At 49.4% G+C, this 16705-nt stretch overlaps 5 protein-coding genes across 5 annotated transcripts; 1 reads left to right on the top strand and 4 right to left on the bottom strand.

Moving 5' to 3' along the window:
* Positions 1-769: 769 nt before the first annotated feature.
* On the bottom strand, positions 770-3685 carry FPRO_06426 (putative trehalose-6-phosphate phosphatase; the record flags this gene model as incomplete). Its single annotated transcript, XM_031228662.1, has 3 exons — positions 770-1311; positions 1361-3308; positions 3524-3685. 3 exons carry the CDS (start codon positions 3683-3685, stop codon positions 770-772), a joined length of 2652 nt encoding a protein of 883 aa, XP_031078976.1.
* A 3572-nt stretch (positions 3686-7257) lies between these two features.
* FPRO_06427 (uncharacterized protein) lies at positions 7258-8219 on the bottom strand (the record flags this gene model as incomplete). Its single annotated transcript, XM_031228660.1, has 3 exons — positions 7258-7693; positions 7745-8015; positions 8120-8219. The coding sequence occupies 3 exons, from the start codon at positions 8217-8219 to the stop codon at positions 7258-7260; spliced, it is 807 nt and encodes a 268-aa protein (XP_031078975.1).
* Positions 8220-10053: 1834 nt separating this feature from the next.
* On the top strand, positions 10054-12304 carry FPRO_06428 (uncharacterized protein; the record flags this gene model as incomplete). Its single annotated transcript, XM_031228659.1, has 2 exons — positions 10054-11225; positions 11272-12304. The coding sequence occupies 2 exons, from the start codon at positions 10054-10056 to the stop codon at positions 12302-12304; spliced, it is 2205 nt and encodes a 734-aa protein (XP_031078974.1).
* A 449-nt stretch (positions 12305-12753) lies between these two features.
* Positions 12754-13471, bottom strand: FPRO_06429 (uncharacterized protein; the record flags this gene model as incomplete). The annotated part of the gene is made up of 3 exons (XM_031228658.1): positions 12754-12847; positions 12897-13117; positions 13169-13471. The coding sequence occupies 3 exons, from the start codon at positions 13469-13471 to the stop codon at positions 12754-12756; spliced, it is 618 nt and encodes a 205-aa protein (XP_031078973.1).
* Positions 13472-13875: 404 nt separating this feature from the next.
* Positions 13876-16473, bottom strand: FPRO_06430 (uncharacterized protein; the record flags this gene model as incomplete). Its single annotated transcript, XM_031228657.1, has 11 exons — positions 13876-14217; positions 14274-14298; positions 14348-14584; positions 14631-14667; positions 14721-14777; positions 14824-14847; positions 14902-15205; positions 15256-15532; positions 15579-15672; positions 15730-16317; positions 16365-16473. 11 exons carry the CDS (start codon positions 16471-16473, stop codon positions 13876-13878), a joined length of 2094 nt encoding a protein of 697 aa, XP_031078972.1.
* Between the last annotated feature and the right edge of the window lie 232 nt (positions 16474-16705).

Genomic DNA, 16705 nt, shown 5'->3' with positions numbered 1-16705 from the left:
TCTCGTTGAACACAGTCTCCCCGCAGCGTGATGGGACTGCTCCCGTCGTCTGTTGATGAGCCTCTTGTTCATTCTCGAGGCACCGACGAAATCCGCTACGGTCATGCCCGAGAACAATAAGATTCAGGGGTAAGCTCAAGCAAGTCACCGCAAGTTGGCACCTTCGTCAAAGTCTGATACTCCATCCATGCTCAGATAGAGAAAGATATGGTATTTCAACTCTTCTGGCAGCCTCCACTTCTGAACGCATCCCTGATGTATCGATGTATCGTCAACGGGAAGCTGGTGCTCTCCCATAAAAGCCTTGCTGGATTAATCGATACAAATCAGTGATAGTTCAGTTTATGGCCATTGTTACCAACAAATGACTTTAGTGATTTTAGTGGTTTATATCACGATGTCGAGTTGACGTTGGATTGAGTTCCATTCTTGTAAATTGCAGCGGTACAATGTTTATACAGGTCGTGAACTTGGGCCATTTCATGAACATCGATACAGAAGCTCATACGATACTTAACATCGGTCAAACATACAGCACTGCAATCCACAGATTTGTCAACTTTCAACTCATTATCATTGGCATGTATGATACTAATATCATGAACGCTAAGAACTGTGTCCTTCGTGCACGCCTCCACGCTATCTTCCCGTTTTCTGTATACTACCCTTCTTTGTCTTTCATCACTGTCCGTTCCGTACGCCCACCGCCTGTCTATCTTGTCTTCGTCTTGTCCAAAAACGCCTGGAAAACCCAATTCTTGTTCCGTCATTACCGCTCATCATTGGGAATATATCCCTCGACAGCACTCAGCGCCCCCAGATTCACCTCGCCGAGACGTTCTCCAACATCCTGGACACCGGCGAGGAGAGCTACGCACTCGATCACATCCTCTGGTTCCAGGAGATGCGACTTGGCCAATGTGACCTTTGTGCTCGCTCCGACGGTGACTGTGAAGACGTGGTTGGCATCCAGCACAGGGCCCGAAGCGGCATTAAGGCTTCGGAACATGTCCTCATCCGTGAAGTCGTCACCCATGCATAAGGCAAACTCGAGGTGCCCAGACTTGTCTTCAGACTCGGTGCTAGGTGTGTGGTACATGGTAATGAGGCGCTTGGCGATCTCGCCCTTGTTGATAAACGTGGGGCGGACTTCGATATTGGCCTTACCAGGCATCACCTCGACATCCCATTTCGCGCCAACTGTCGATTCGAGCTCCTTGTGGCACTCTCGTGACATGTGAATGCCTTGCTCGGGGTCGGCCAATCTGTAGTGCCAGGTCAAAGCACATCGCTTTCTCTCGATAAAAGAACCTTTTTTACGTCAGCGTGCGTCAAGTGGAACATGTGTCAAAGTACAAACCTTGAACCCTGTCGGTATATTTCTGGAAGACCTCCATCACCTCAGCCTGCCATCCCATATCGAACTTCTCTGCGAGGTTCTCCCACTCATCTGAGCCGGGGTGCTTCATAAAGCTGCCGTGCTCAGCTGAGAATCCAAGATGTCTGTTGTTGCCAAGGTGCTGCTTCAAGAAATCCTGATCTCGTCCCGAAATGATCCACACAGCATTCTTGGGGTCTGAAGCCAACAGGTCAAGGGTGTGAATAAGACGCTCCGAGGGCACTGCAGCACTAGGCTCGCGCACGATGGGCGTCAGGGTACCGTCGTAGTCGAACATGAACAGACGTTTGTTGGCTGAGCGGTATTGAGTAAGAAGAAGAGCTCGGTCGAGTAGAGGAGTGGAGTTGGCAGAGCTGCTGTCACCAAGAACATTGTACACCTTGCGGATGAACTTAGTGATCCAGGACTGCACATTGTGCTCAGTAACGTGTCTGTAGAGACGAGACTGCATCTCTTGTCGCTTGTCTTCGGACATGGTGAGAGCAGCATTTATCTTCTCAGCAACGCCACTGAGATCCCAGGGATTGATGTGGATGGCATTTCTGAGACTGCCAGCGGTACCACTGAACTCTGAGAGAATGAGAGGAGCATTGCCCTCCTTCTGGCAGATGATATACTCTAGACTTGTGGTGTTCATGCCGTCACGCACAGAAGTGATGAGACCAATGTCACCGGCACGTAGAAGAGCAAAGTACTCGTTCTGGCTGAGGTACTGTGGGTAGTGCTGAACGGGAGAAAAGCCCAGGCTTCCGTACATGCCGTTGATGCGCATAACAAGCTCATTGACACGGGTCGCAACCTTCGTGTCGTCCTCAAGATCCTCCTTCTCTGCCTCGACGCTAGTGGGCGAGGTGACCTGGATGAGAACAACCTTCTCACGCCACTCAGGGTACATCTCAAGGAAGCGCTCAAAAGCTTGCAGCTTCTGGGCAACACCTCTGACACTATCCAGACGGTCACGTCCGACAATGATCTTCTTTCCGCGGTAAAGCTCACGCAGTGCGTTATACTTGGCGGTCACGGCATCGGTCCATGCGTGGCTTTCAACCTTGGCAGCGTCAATGCCAATGGGGAAGACACCAACTTGGACGCGAGTTCCATAAGCATCAATTCCGAGAGTATCAGAGGGGAATCCAAGGATTCGCGTGCAGCAGCTCAGAAAATGGCGAGAGTAACTGTATGACTGGAAGCCAATGAGGTTTGAGCCCAAAACACCCTCAAGAACCTCCTTTCGTCGAGGCAGACAGCGGAGGAACTCGCTACTGGGGAAGGGAGAATGCAGGAAGAACGAGATGTACATGTTAGGTACTCTCTGTCGCAGCATGCTGGGAAGCAACATGAGGAAGTAGTCATGAATGATGACGATGTCGCCAGGCTTGTAGATCTCGATGATCTTGTTGGCGAATTTCTGGTTCATTCTATAGTAATCGGCCCATTGAACACGTTCGCGGCGGCCGTCGGTCGGCTCATGTTGCTTGTAGTGGAGGAGGGTGTAGAGATCGTGTTCAGCATAGCGTCGCCAGCGGGCCTGGTCCTTGAGAAGGATACCCTCAGAAGTGGCCTCGGATTCATCCGAGAGCCAGACAGGGTAGGTGCGGATGGTCTTGTTGTGTGACAAGCGGTACTCGAGGCGGTCTTGGTCCTCGCGGGGCACCCAGAGACCATCGACGGGAGGAGGAGTCGGTAGGCGCGCGTTGCCGTCAATGGGAACGGGTGCGGAGAGGGCGTTGAGCGATGTCGCACCAAAAGTGTTTGGGGCGGGCGTGCCGGGTGAAGAAACGACGTCATCAGTTGGAGCGTCGATTTCGCCGGTCCACGCGACAACGGTGTGATTCCATGGGGTAGCGTCGGAGGAGAGGTATGCGAAGGAATCAAAGAGAGCAGATTGACCGCGGCGAGATTTCAAGTCCTGTAGTGAGAGCAAAAGTTTAGCTGAGGCTCGATTTTTCATGTGACGAGGGGGAGGGGAGCTGAAGCTGGCAGGGAGGGAGCTCCTCTGTAGCTTTGGTTGGAGAAGAGGGGGGAATGCAAGCTAGAGAGTGAACCCCAGTAACTGATAGTGATACGAGATGAAATGTTGAGGAAGCGAAGCGAAGCGAGGTGAATAATTAGTTAGTTACATACCCAATCACCGCCTTTTCGATAGACGAAAGAATGCGGTGTGTTGAAGGTAGCCGAGATAATGTTACCGCTCAGAGCCAAATCAGGGTTGGCAGCTCGAATCTCGGACAAGGACTCGCGGCGGCGCAAGTTGGGCGCGCCAGTGGTTTCACTGGAGGTTGCCATTTTCCCGGTCAAGGTGCGATCTGAGAATCAGGCTCGGGAGAGGGATAAAGAATTAAGGTGAGGAGAATCGTGGACGAGGAGGTGTCAGCTGGCGTCTCCTTTGGGGTTGTCTTGTCGGAGCAAGGTGATCGCCGTCTGTCTCTCGCGAGGAGTTTAGACGATGGAGTAATGCGCGCGCGTATTCCGTGATTAAGAAGAAGCGGAAAGTGATGGGATAGAATAGAAGAAGGATATAGCTGGGCTATACAAGCTGCGCGAAGCAAAGAGTGATTGGGTTTGAGAGATGAAAGAAGAGAAAGGTTGTAAAGTTATGGCGGAGGAGGGATGAATGGTTAAGGTTGAGCGGGACTAGGAGGGAGAAGCGAAGGGGAAAGAAGCGATTCTACAGGCTGGATAAGGTAAGAGTAACCTGGGATACAAGCAACGGTGACGTTAGCTGTATCTGCTCTGTCCCCAAGAAGATGGGACATAATAATAAGTCAAGTCAAGTCAAGGCACGGTCTGGTCTAGTCTTAAAGTCGGGCCGGGCGGTTTCGGCGACTCATCGTCGTGTGTTGCTGTGCCCATCCATCCAGGCGGAAACTGCTGTAGGGTCAGTGACTGATGAATGAGGTGGTGGGGCATTTCTCTGCTGTAAAGGTGCCTTGCTTTTTGCGGGCATACCACTAATGGATGTAAAAATGGCACATGGTGACTTTTTCTGAGGCTCAGCACTAACCCAACGTTAGATAGCAAGTTAATAAAATCGCAAGCAATTGAACATGTCTCGACAATTTGACCGTCAAACTATTCATAATTCTACTTGCAGCGACTTCTACAGGTCTATCTACCCCAGAAACTAAGATCTCTCCATTTTGTCACAGTATCATGAGCCCTCAGCACACCTTCTGGCTCACGCGCCGGAGCAAAATTCTTAAAGGCCCGACAGCTGCCAAGATGCCTTGACTTGGGTCGCCAACTCGAGTGAACCCAGATAGCCAGAATATGGCTGCCGATCAGGTACAGGTGAACATTCAATGGCTGAAATAGGTAATCTAGCTTTGTCTATCAACACGCATGCTGTAGGTATAGTAGACAGACGACCAGCGTTACATTGTCTTCAACGTCGATCCTTTGACTACATCAGAATGTCGTGATAACTCTCGCCATGCAAGTTGCTTTCTTGTTAATCGAAACTCTCGCTTAGTGAGTACCGCTTCTGTAGACCACCTTTTATATCGGATCATATAGAAGGTGATAGAATTAGATATCTGGTGCCTCGCATGGCGTTTGTTTCCATGTGACCGTGCGTGCCATGAGTTGGGGATAATGGCGGGGGAGGGGTAATGAAAGCAATGCGGCCGACAAACACCATCTATTGCTTATTTCAACCGTTCCCGCAGCTGAGAAAGCATTGGCAGCACTGACTCAGCATTTTGAGTTGCTGATGTCTAGTTGTATATGTATCTTTATTCAGCTTTCCCATCCTCTGAGCATTCAAGCCTACTAAGGCTGACTGTCGACGAAGGTTTCTTCGTAAGGTCAATCAAGTGGTTGCGATATAGCTTTTCATGATCTCACGATACCCTCATGGATTGAGGTCAAAAGTAGATCATGTATTCTGTGTTTATGCCCCTTCCTACTCAATTACCACGCTCAATCCAGTATCATGAAGCTCATCTGTCAAAGGATCGCCAATTCTAATCATCATCGGCAAAATCCACTTCCATGATCGATAAGATGTTATTCAAAGGTCTCCACTGTGTTAACGCACCAACGATAAACAAGCAATACGGCACAGGCGCCAGTAATTGTGCCCCAGAACAGGCCGAACCAAACAAAAGACGGTGAGACCCTCTTCGACGGAGGTGCACTCCCGATATGCCAGCGCACAGCGCAAAGCTCATGATACTCTGTGAATCTTCTAAGCCATGATCATACGCAGTAAAATTGTGAAGTTGCGGGAGCATTGTCCAAGCTTCTATTTGACAAAATATGACGCAGCATTTACCATACCATAAATACCGGAGATGGTGCGCATTTCATTCAAATTTAGTCGTAGACCGACCATCTTTCGGTTCAAGTCCGTTCACATCGAGCCGCATCCGGGGCTTATCCCCCGGATATGCCTGTGTGAAATGACCCCGCCATTGATTTTGCACCTGGTGCTAAAAAGAACACCACGCCATGGGCGGGCCGGGCCATGAATTTCATCATGCCTCATCATCGAACTCTCATATTTCTGAGCCATCCACCGTCAGACGTGACCGCACGTTCCCGGCAGTTGATGTTCTCCAACCGGACGTTGCTGCCGAGCTTCTTATTGTTCTACGAGAATATCCGATCACTAAGAGGCATAGTTGCTGATAATTGGTTGTTTCCCTGCCTGCAGATTATCTTCGATGGTGGCTGCGTCAAGTATGCGTATTTGAGTCATTTTAAGTGGTAATTTCCTCGTTACCTCTTTGTTTACTTCGAATCTTTCTTCTTTGGTTTCTTCCGCTGCCTAATTGGAAAAACAGGCTGCTTCTATCTGTTCTTGTTGGTTGCTTCACGATAAAGCCTCGTGGACTGCGCTGCAACAGCATTACACCACCGGAACTTCTGAACATGGTATGTCTTATTGCCTGCATTCTTTGCTCTTCTTGGCCCGTTCGATATGTGCATCTCACTCTGTCTCTCATCAGTGTGGTTTATCGACGGGCTACCATTGGAGATTGTCTTATGTTTCCAAGAGGTTCGAGACTGTCTAGACTCTAGAATGGAACAACGATTCAACACCCCGGCCCGGTAACGCCGTTACAAGTGACAAAAACTTCCTGATGTTGACACACACAGAAGCAACCGCGATATTGAGCGTTTTGTTCTCGGAATCCTTGTTCTACAAGCATTCTTCTCTTTCATTCTCGTCGTCAAGCCCCATCATATCATCCCAAGCTTGAGCTTTGAGCTCAAAGAACCCCACCGAGGGACACATTTCAAGTCTCCGCCAATGACAAATACCTCTTCAACTGCCCGTCATTCCCGCTACAAAAGCCCGTCACGATCCAATCACTTGTCTCATATTAATATCAGATGGAGCCTCTAGCTGGGAATCGTCCAGGAACCTTGATGTGATGAGTGGTCCAGACTCAACAATCGTGATCTAGCAATCGTGGGCCCGCTGCCCCTCCAAGATGGACCAAAAGCTCCAGCGCCATGACGCAAGTGATGAAAACTCCATTTGTTGACTTCCATGTGAACGGGTATTCCTTGATAAGTAGCTTCGGCGGCCACAATCTTTTGGGCTCGAAAAAATGTCGCGTGCAGAGGTGAAGTTGCAAGTAGGCAAGCTTCTAATGTAAATTTTGCGACCTAAGAGAAAGCCATTTTTGAGGCTGAGACGTTGAGAGTGAAATGAAAAGAGGCGTGGTATTCTTCCTTCCATACTAATACTCTATCCTAAAGAAATACACCAAAAAGATTTCCTTGAACCCCGATTGCCCCAATCCTATCCCCGAAATAGGTAATCATCACAAACGCCAGATATGCATTGTCAAAGTCCATCACTATCTCCAATTGAGGCCCATCTCAAGAATCTGAGATCTGGCCGCTTACTTCTCCTCATCCTCAGCTGGAGCACCCATCCCCGAGAAGGGGCACACACCACCGGCGGGCATACCACTAGGATGTGGAATCCTTGACGGGGGGTTCTGGGGATGTTCTGAGGCATCGTCTTCGGTACCCGAACCACTGCCCTCGCCAAGGATGCGCTTTCCATGCAGGTAGCCCTCGCGCTCAATCTCGATATCAGAGTCGCCTGTCTCGAATTCGGCACCATCCTTGACATGCCATTTGGCCATGAGGTCGTTCTGGATCCAGATGACCTTGTTAAGAGCCTTGACGAGAGCTGTCTTGCGCTGAATGTGTAGACGAGGGTGTGAAAGGATAGCTTCGGTCATGATGTCCTGGATGAAACCGAGACAGACACCAAGGTGGACGTATTCGATGTGAAGAGGATGCTTGCGACCAAGACCAACGTGCATCATTCTAGATAAGTCAGTTTCTACTCATGGATTCTGTTGAAAGGGGGCTACATACCCAACCTTGTCCAGATACTCCCAAAACTCCATCTTGCTGGGATCTGAGCACAGCTTCATAAGATAAGCACGCAGAAACATCTTTCTGTGCAGAATTTGAGGACTGTTCTCGTCGGGAACTTCATCGAGAGGGCCTTCGAAGGAAGTACTTCTGGTGGTGAAAGCACGAGCTGTGATATCGTATTGGAGGAGTTTCTTGTAGACAATGTTTACGACGGCGGGGATGAGGGCCTTGACGTATTTTGCGCCAGTGATGAGAGCTTCGATGTCGCCTGTAAACGCATACTGTTAGTTGAGTTTGGGTTATGGATAAAACTTGCTCTCAATTGCGAGGTTGAGGTCGGGTTATGGAGTGTTTGCGCTGGGTGTAACGTACGGCTTGAGAAGTCGAGGAATGAGTGAAGATACTGAACACGGGCTTCGAGGTTCGTGTAGAGATCCTCGCGATCAATGTGCTTCATAGGTCGCGAAGTCATCTTGGCTGTGTATTTAATTTGGTGACTGTATTCGAAATGGGTAACTTTGTCGCTGAATCGTGAAACTAAGCCGAGAATATCGACCCTTGTGCAAGTGAGGGTATAGATGAAGGTGTCGCAGATCGTAGGCGCAAGAGAAAAGGTTGATTGAGCCTGTCGGTATTTAACAGAAAAATTCTCAGCTGATGCAAAAGCTCGTGTGACGCAGGTTAATTTGAAGGACTTGGTCTTCGCAAGTAACAGATCGATTATACAGAATCGCACCTCGAACAACAGCCAGACGTGTCGGTATTTATTGGATTGACTATCCTTGGTAATTTACCCCTCAGTCCCTTGTCCATGACAACTTTTTTTTTCTTCTTCAGCGATTATACGCGTGCTCATGACATGAAAGCTCTTCCCCCGAGTCTCGCCTTGCTCCGTTGGTTGTTTGTTAAGCTGAGCGCATCACGCCAGGTCGATATTATCAGACGATGGTGATGGTGGGCTGATGAGTGGGTCTGTTCAAGGGTCTGTGATTATCGGTGCCAGCCGGACGCACCCGAGGAGAGATGAGATGTATTCGGTGTATCAAGAGATTTATATTTTGTTTCTATTATACAAATACGATACTGAAAGCTGGTATCCTGAGACATCACATCGAACTGGCAGTATGGTTTGTGAGGTTCTGATATCGGTAGGGACCTGAAGTTGACGCTTGACAGCTTGAGTGGGTATCGACGGCGACTTGCGGGGGTACCTATTCAATGAATGTTAGGCTGATTCATAAAGGGAAAATCAGCTTAATGTGATTGGTGTGAGCTCCAAGCTCGAACAACCGTTGAAGGCGGCGGATAGCGACAGCTAAAAATGGAGGATGAGCGCTAGATCGGACAATCCCATATTCCAGAAAGTCGTTCGAGATCTACACAATGACTAGGTTTGTTTCAGAATCTAGAAGCTTTTCGGATATGATGCAAGTGACACAAGTCCTTGTTCATGCCTATCAATTCGTAAATACCCCTTGTCTTGAATGCTAACATGGCTTATGTGAACTGCACTATCGCTTACTACTCGATTTGCCTGAGCCACATGTAGAATTCCCATTGTACTACCGAATCAATTGACGAGACGACTCATTTCGAAAAGGCCCATACTGAAATCTTGACTCATCCGTGCGGTTCAGCCGCAAGCAGGGACATGATGCCAGATTCCCGAATTTCCCGACAGGATTTCGTCATAAGATGAACATCTATACCCCACGACGAGCTATTAACCAAGAAGACCCTTGCTGTTGGGCATGGGATATCGACAATTGCACTGCATTAAGAATCAGGAATTCTCTGCTGCAGGCATTTCGGCCGAATGAGAGGGTCGGGGTTAGTACGCAAAAATCTTCAGACTTGAGCAGGAACATGACGATGTTGTAGGAAACCTATTAGACTGACACGAAAAAAAACAATTCATTATGTATAACAAATAAAACGAGATGAAATTTGCTGCAGTAACAGAATTACACAATATTCTATAATAGAAGTATTGTGAAGAATGCTTCGAAGACATAATTCACAGTTCTAGAGAGCTGTACAGGGTAGTCACAAACCGTCTGACATAATCAGAAACACGTGACCTCAGCACCCACCAAATTCTTCTTTTCGGCTCATCGGCCTCACCTCGCTTCAACACCCTCCAACACCCGGGAATCCTCCGACAATCAGCCATCGCGACGGCCGCAACCATTCAAACCAGTCGAGTTCGGCGCCATTCTCAAGGGTCCCGCTTACGGAATACCCCAGCTCCGCCAAACGAGCTCCGTGCTCCGCTGCAGGCCGGCACAGCCTGGCAGCTCGCCGCCATGTCCGGCTCACCACCTCCACCCTCACCAAACTCCCATGCGACGGCTCACGCGTACGCGAGCAATGGGCTCGAAATGCTCCAGGCCGCCAGCGATGCCGCCCATGCTATCACTCAACACATGAACAGTCCCCAAGCTCTCCAACATGCCGCCGTAGCTGCCGCCGAAGTCGTGGGCCACCAACAACCACATGCGCCCATGGAGCCTCAAGACGGCATGCCTCATGCGACCGAGTTGCCTACTCAGCTTATACCTGGAAATGGAGCTGTTATGCGCGACCCGACTATCAACCCGAAGCTTACTCGACTGCGACGGGCCTGTGACATGTGCAGTATGCGCAAGGTCAAGTGCGACGACAGTAACATACCGTGCCGGCCGTGTCGAGAGCTCGGTGTAGACTGCACCTACAACCGCGAGACGAAGCGTCGGGGACCACCCAACAAGCATGCCGAGGCCGCAAAAGCTGCCAAGCGCTCGCGGGTCGATATGCCATCGGCGGCGACTGCAGCGGTGGCCGCTGCTGTAATCGGATCTTTGTCTCCGTCACCGCAAACTGCGGCAAAGACGTTAATGAACATCTCGACCGATAATGTCGATGCCGAATACATTGCGCCTATGCCAGTGTTGGAACTGCTGGTCGATGACTTCTTTACCTACATCCACCCGCTTGCGCCATTCCCACACGAGCCTACGTTCCGTCAGTCATTCGCCAACCGTGAAGACCGTACGAAGCCCGAGTTTCTTGGTTTGCTGGCGAGCATGATCTGTGCCCTTGTCGCATCCTTCCCACGAAGTGCGAGAGAACATCTCAAGGCACAACACAGCACCCATCTGTTTCCTCGAGCTATCGTCATGGTTGAAAGATGCCGTGAGATTGCCTTGATTACACGTGGGAACAAGTGGCAACTCAAACAGCCAAAAACTCTGGACGATGCTGCAACCAGCTACTTCTTGGGACTGGCATCGGGATACACGCATCAGTGGAACGCTTCTGGTCAATTCATGGCCGAGACCCTGACCCTCCTCCGCGAGCTGGGGTTCAGCCGGCCCAAGCACCCTGGGGATTTGCCGACATTTGGCAATGACAACTGTTCTCCGGATCCTCTTCCGTTCAACCATGTCAAAGATCAGATCGGGAAGCGTATCTTTTACTGCCTTCTTCTCGGCGTACGGTAAGTATCGCTTCCTCTTGTACAAGGCTCTACTGACATCTCTCAGATCTTTTTCTCAGCTTGGTGCGTCTTCTGCAGACATGGTGATTGCGCCATCAACACCCAGTCTCCCATATCCCGCATACCCGGAAAATGTTGATGACATCTGCGTTCTCGCCAATGAAGTCATTCACCAACAGGATGGCAGCGTTACTCTGTTGACAGGCTTCCGTTTTGCTATAGACATTTACACTACGATGAATGGTATTGTCAGTCTTGAGCTGGCGTATGGTATGAGCACGCTTCCCTGGGCGGACCAGCGCATTTTGCTTCGAGATGGTCTTATTGCAGCCAAAAGCATCACCGATAATTTGCCACCAGAGTTGCAGCTTGGAGACCATGGTGTCGAAGCAAACACCATGGCCAGTCTTGATGACTCTGGCATGCAATACGTGCCTCCTGCGTGGCCCAACAGCCAGCCAGCCCACGATCTTCGCAACGTGATCAAGAACCAACCCGCTCGGCGCAGACATCTTCAGTATGAGATTCAAAAAGCCAACATCTTTGTCTCACAACTCGCTACACGTTCTTATTTCGTCGAAATGTACTTTGATTTACGGGATGTCCACATGGGAGAACAACGACAGGAAAACAACCCTATCGAGGGCCACTCAGAGGAGGAAAAGGCCGCACAGGATGCTGATGAGAAGGAGATCTACGAGTTCATGTCAGAAGAGCGGGAGCTGATCGTGCAAAACCTCCTCACAGTTTTGGGGTCGATTTCTCAACGAAACATGGAGCCGAATGGTGGATCGCTCATCAATAAGATCCGACAGGTTGCATCGACACTTTTGAACGACGCTCCTGAGCGCAAGGGCCCCTTTGCGGTGAAATCAGAGGAGGCGTTGTCGCAATTGATCAATATTTTGGTCAAGCTCGAAAAGACGGGTGCTGGCACTGGAGGTGGCATCGATGCGCATGCACAGGATCCGTCACAGATGACATCGCAGGACGAAGAAGAGGAATTGCGACATTGGGCAGATCTTCGAGATTACCAGTTGCGATTTGCGGCGAATGGCGGATTTGCCGGAAATCTATAGACAATTGGGGCACAAAGATGCGATGAGACAAGGTGTTGTCTTACTACAGAAGGCTAATGAGGAAGATGTGGTGTCGATTTGAGGTAGCATCTATGTATAATTATGATACAGCGCGGAAGATGATCGCAGGACTTAGCAAGTCTGTAACAGCTATAGCACATCTTGTACCTCATGATTTTGTCACAAAAGTAAATACTGTGAAGGTATCAGGAAGGGCGTCGCGCAAGCTATGGAACCGTTGACCAAACTCTCGTTCCCTGTGCTAGAATTGCCATGACATGAAGAGGGTTGTTCACGATTACGAAGAAACAGCCAAAGCCAGGGCCGGCTTTGTCACAGCCAGATTAGACGCGAAACTGCAGGAGCAAGTGTTATTAATCGCGTTCTGCAAATCCTTCGTACTGTAGAGGTATAGCGGTAAGGAATGAGGAGGCTTTTCAGATAGCCGCTCAAATGGGTATATGGCTGTTTGCGCTCTGCCTCTCCTTTCGATAGAACCTCATCTCGTAAATCGACCACCCAAATAAAACCCAGTTAATAATTCTGCACGTGTTAGCAAGTCTTGATCAAATTGCTAAACGAGGTTACGTACGCTAGTATTACTAGAAGAGCGATCGTGGAGCCCTCCAGACTTCGATTCCAGACAGGGTAGTTCTCCATGTGGTAGATGAGAATCGCGAAGCAAGCCGTTGCACCGAGCGCAAGGATGAGCTGCACGATGGTGTTGACAATTGCCGGGACGTGAGACATGGAGTGGTTCGCGCGACGAGCAGAGATATTCATCACGACCGCCCAAAGCAAAGACGCAATGGACTGTGATAAATCAGCGATCATGTCTCACGTAGAATGGGAGCGCATACGTACTACAGGCAAAGCCGTCCAGAGCATCCACGAACATTCATGACCGATGGGTACATCACTCGGACAGATCTGCGATCTAAGAGACCACCAAATACTCAAGATAATGATGACAACAGGAATAGCGATATTCAGCTGCCGTGCAGTCACGACAGCGAAGTTCTGGCGTGGAGTTCGACGGTAGGGAGCTGGTTGGGCTTGGTAGTATCCATACTGAGGCGGAGCATTGTATTGAGGAGGAGGATACTGCTGATTAGGGTACGGTTGCTGCTGTTGATTGCCGTACGAGTATTCGTGAGGACCAGCCATTTTGACGATTTCTTCAGGTGTTGAAGATGAAGATGAAGATGAAGATGAAGATGGAGATGGAGATGGATGCTTTGGATGGTTCGAGGCGCAGTGGACAAGAGCATGACGTTGGCACGGAAAGTGGAGGTGCAGGCGCCAGATGTTTCGGATATTTCTGGGCATTAGCGCGGGGTCCATGGGGAACTAAACTTTAATTGAATACGACGTGCGAATATTACAGAGATACGATATCGAGTTAACATGTATCATATCCAGTCTCGATATATACAACATAGGGCACTGGCTGTCAATACTATTTAGTGAGCTCTGATCAACGTGGTTAGAATCATCTTGCAAGAATAGAAAGGTTACATAAACACAGTGATGCCCAGCCGAATCCTTTCACCTAGCCTAACAACATCCAATCACCCTCGCTGCCCATCCTCGACTGCCCACTCATCATAAGCTAGTGGTCTCTCGGCATCCTTTTTCCAAAGCAGATACCTCTTGGACAGGAATGGAAGCCGTTTCGTCAACTGATAATGCGCGAATCGACTTTTCGGATTGTTGAACACTGTATCCAACTCTTCGAGGGTAAGTTGCTTTGTCTCTTCAACAAAGAAAAAGATGAGCACGAATGCGACGATGTTGAGACCCGCGAAAAAACCGAGTGTGCCGGCCATTTCGAATACGGCATTGATTCGAGGAAGAATAATTGTTAAGAGGCCAGCGAAGAAGAGGTTGATGGAAATTGCCACAGATGCGCCCTGGATCAGTCAGCGTATTCCTGTTGGTGAAGTTGGCGGGCAGAAGATGGACTTACCGCCTCTCTGTTCTTCAGCGGGAAACTACATATCAAGAGTCAGCGTAAATCGTGATTGAGTGCTAGGTTCCCACCTCTCTGATGCTAGAGTGAATGGGATGGGCCCAAGACCAGGACTGTACGCCGCGGCGAAAAGATAGATGAAGATGATTCCGGCGATTGATCCGCCTGTATCTGCTTTAGGCTTCGGCTGGTCTCCGGAATCAACCTGAGGTGCCACGGCATAACAAATTGTAGCAGCCATGAGAAACATGCCCATCAGTGGAAGAGTTGATAAAAGCCAACGCCTTCGGCCGATGATATCGATGGACCTGTCTCTGTTAGCACTGCCGAGATTCCTCGACTGTTGAAAAGTACCTCATTGCAAGTATGCCAAAGAAAAAGTTGACACCACCTAACGTTAGTTGTTGTAAGTCGTTGTTTTTCACACTGAGTTAGGATGCATACCGAAGCCAAAGCTGTAGCCCATACTAGTCTTGACACCATAGTCGCTGAACATGCCATCTAAAGGTTGTCAGTAAGCCTTAAGTGAGCCACTCGAATTTCTTACTTGAGTAAAAGGCAAACACATTGACTAAATACAAAAATTAGCTAGACTGGATCAATCCTCGTGACGGCAATACCTTACTCCCGCAAAGTTGCTGCGATAAAGCAACAACACAACTACTCCAGAGAGCATTTCGAAGCCGTCGTCTGGTGAACAACGGCTTGAACTGATCAACAGAGAGCCTTGAAACAAGTATAATGAGAGATGCGTATGTCAAACCAGAAGTAGGCGTTCGGTTTGTCCTGTCCTCATTCTTGCTGTTGACACCGTTCTGGTGTTCGGCATGGTGAGCCATTTCGTGGCGATTCTTTTCACGACGGTCCTGGTGGGCCTCTCCGTCTCGAGTAGACCACCAAATCTGAAACAAGTCGCGAGTGGCTTGAAGCTAGAAAACTTTTAGCTATGCTCGAGACACGTGTAGTCGGCTGATCTTACCCTGGTCGGTCGAACTTGAAGGAGGTTTCTGAAAGCACGATCAAGGTTATAATTAGGCGTACCCGGCCGCATATAGAATCTGGGACTCTCGTAGCAGAAGCAGACTGCAATAAATAATAAGATAGATGGCACAACAGGCGCAGCAGCAATCCACTGTAAAGCATGATATCGACCCCCGCGCTCGTTGAGACCAGCATTAGGTTGACCATCCAGAGTATTAGTCGCGGCCGCAATGACAAAGTTGATGACGAAACCGATCATGATACCACAAGCGACCCTGAAGAATATTAGCAATGGGAGTAGTGTGCTCGAAAAAGACTCACCAGAGCTGCCAGGCAAGGATAGTTGAGCCGCGCCAGTATCCAACTGCAGTCTCAGAAGCGAGAATAGGAGCACTGACGGCCTTGATCCCCATTGCTAGTCCCTAATATCAGTATTAAAATGCTTTAACGCTCTTAATAGCCTAATACTCACCTACTCCTCCAACAATCCTGGCCCCCAATATCTGCTGCCATGTCACCGCAAAAGCCGACCCGATCGAGCTCGCAATGATGAGTAGAGTCGAAAGCCCGAGAGCACCGCGTCTTCCAAGGCAGTAATTAACCGGTAGCGAAAGTGGTGCGCCGGGAAAAGCAGCTGTGAGGAAGGGAATCGCGTTCATACCTCCAAGTTGCCATTGGGCCGTCGAATCGGCTCCATTACTCTGTGTATCGTCCTGTCTCTGGATATCGATACCGATGGTCTCAACAAAGAGACTCATAGCGTTGATGGATGATTGAACATGGCCTTGGAGGAAAGCTGCCAGTGAGACTGTGCAGATAATGATGAGCATTCCGCGCTGGCTGAAGAGTCGCTCGCGCTCTGCCACGAGGCTTTCTTTCTCGTCTTGGGTGAGCTCAACGACGGGTGAAAGATTGGTGATTAAGCCTTTGGAGAGACGGTAGTAGTAGTTTCCATTCTTAGCTACTTCTGCCGCTCGCTCAACCTCGTCGCGTTCGAGAGAAGGGAGCTCTCGGCAGAGAGTGTCGATGCCTTTTCGAAGAACAGGTTCAGATACACCGGCTGGAGAGATCAGCATGGTGATGTCAGGAACAGAGAGCAACACATACCAAGAGAGTTCCCAAATTCATCTCGGGTGTGGATTTGTTTCTCAATCCATGCTTCCAATCTCTTCTTGAGACTCGGTTTCTGCAGTTCTCGATTGTCGCGTTCCGTCATGATGGTGAACAGCCGTGTTGTTCATCCAATGCAAGACATCAACGGAAAGTCATGAATTGATCACAGAAACAAGATGATGAGGAAAGACGAAACAAAAGATTGGACCCCAATTGACCTCCTCCGTCAACCCTGCTTTCAAGGTTCTTACCCCCCCTCGCCAAGCTGAATACCAAACTTTGGCCCCCAAATTTCATGTATGACAAGCAAGGCAGACCTTACGGCACCCGCATAC

This window comes from Fusarium proliferatum (assembly GCF_900067095.1).
Source record: "Fusarium proliferatum ET1 genome assembly, contig: FPRO_scaffold003, whole genome shotgun sequence".
NCBI classification, from domain to species: domain Eukaryota; kingdom Fungi; phylum Ascomycota; class Sordariomycetes; order Hypocreales; family Nectriaceae; genus Fusarium; species Fusarium proliferatum.
The sequence above is the reverse complement of the archived record's forward strand: the minus strand, read 5'-3'. Positions and strand labels throughout refer to the sequence as shown.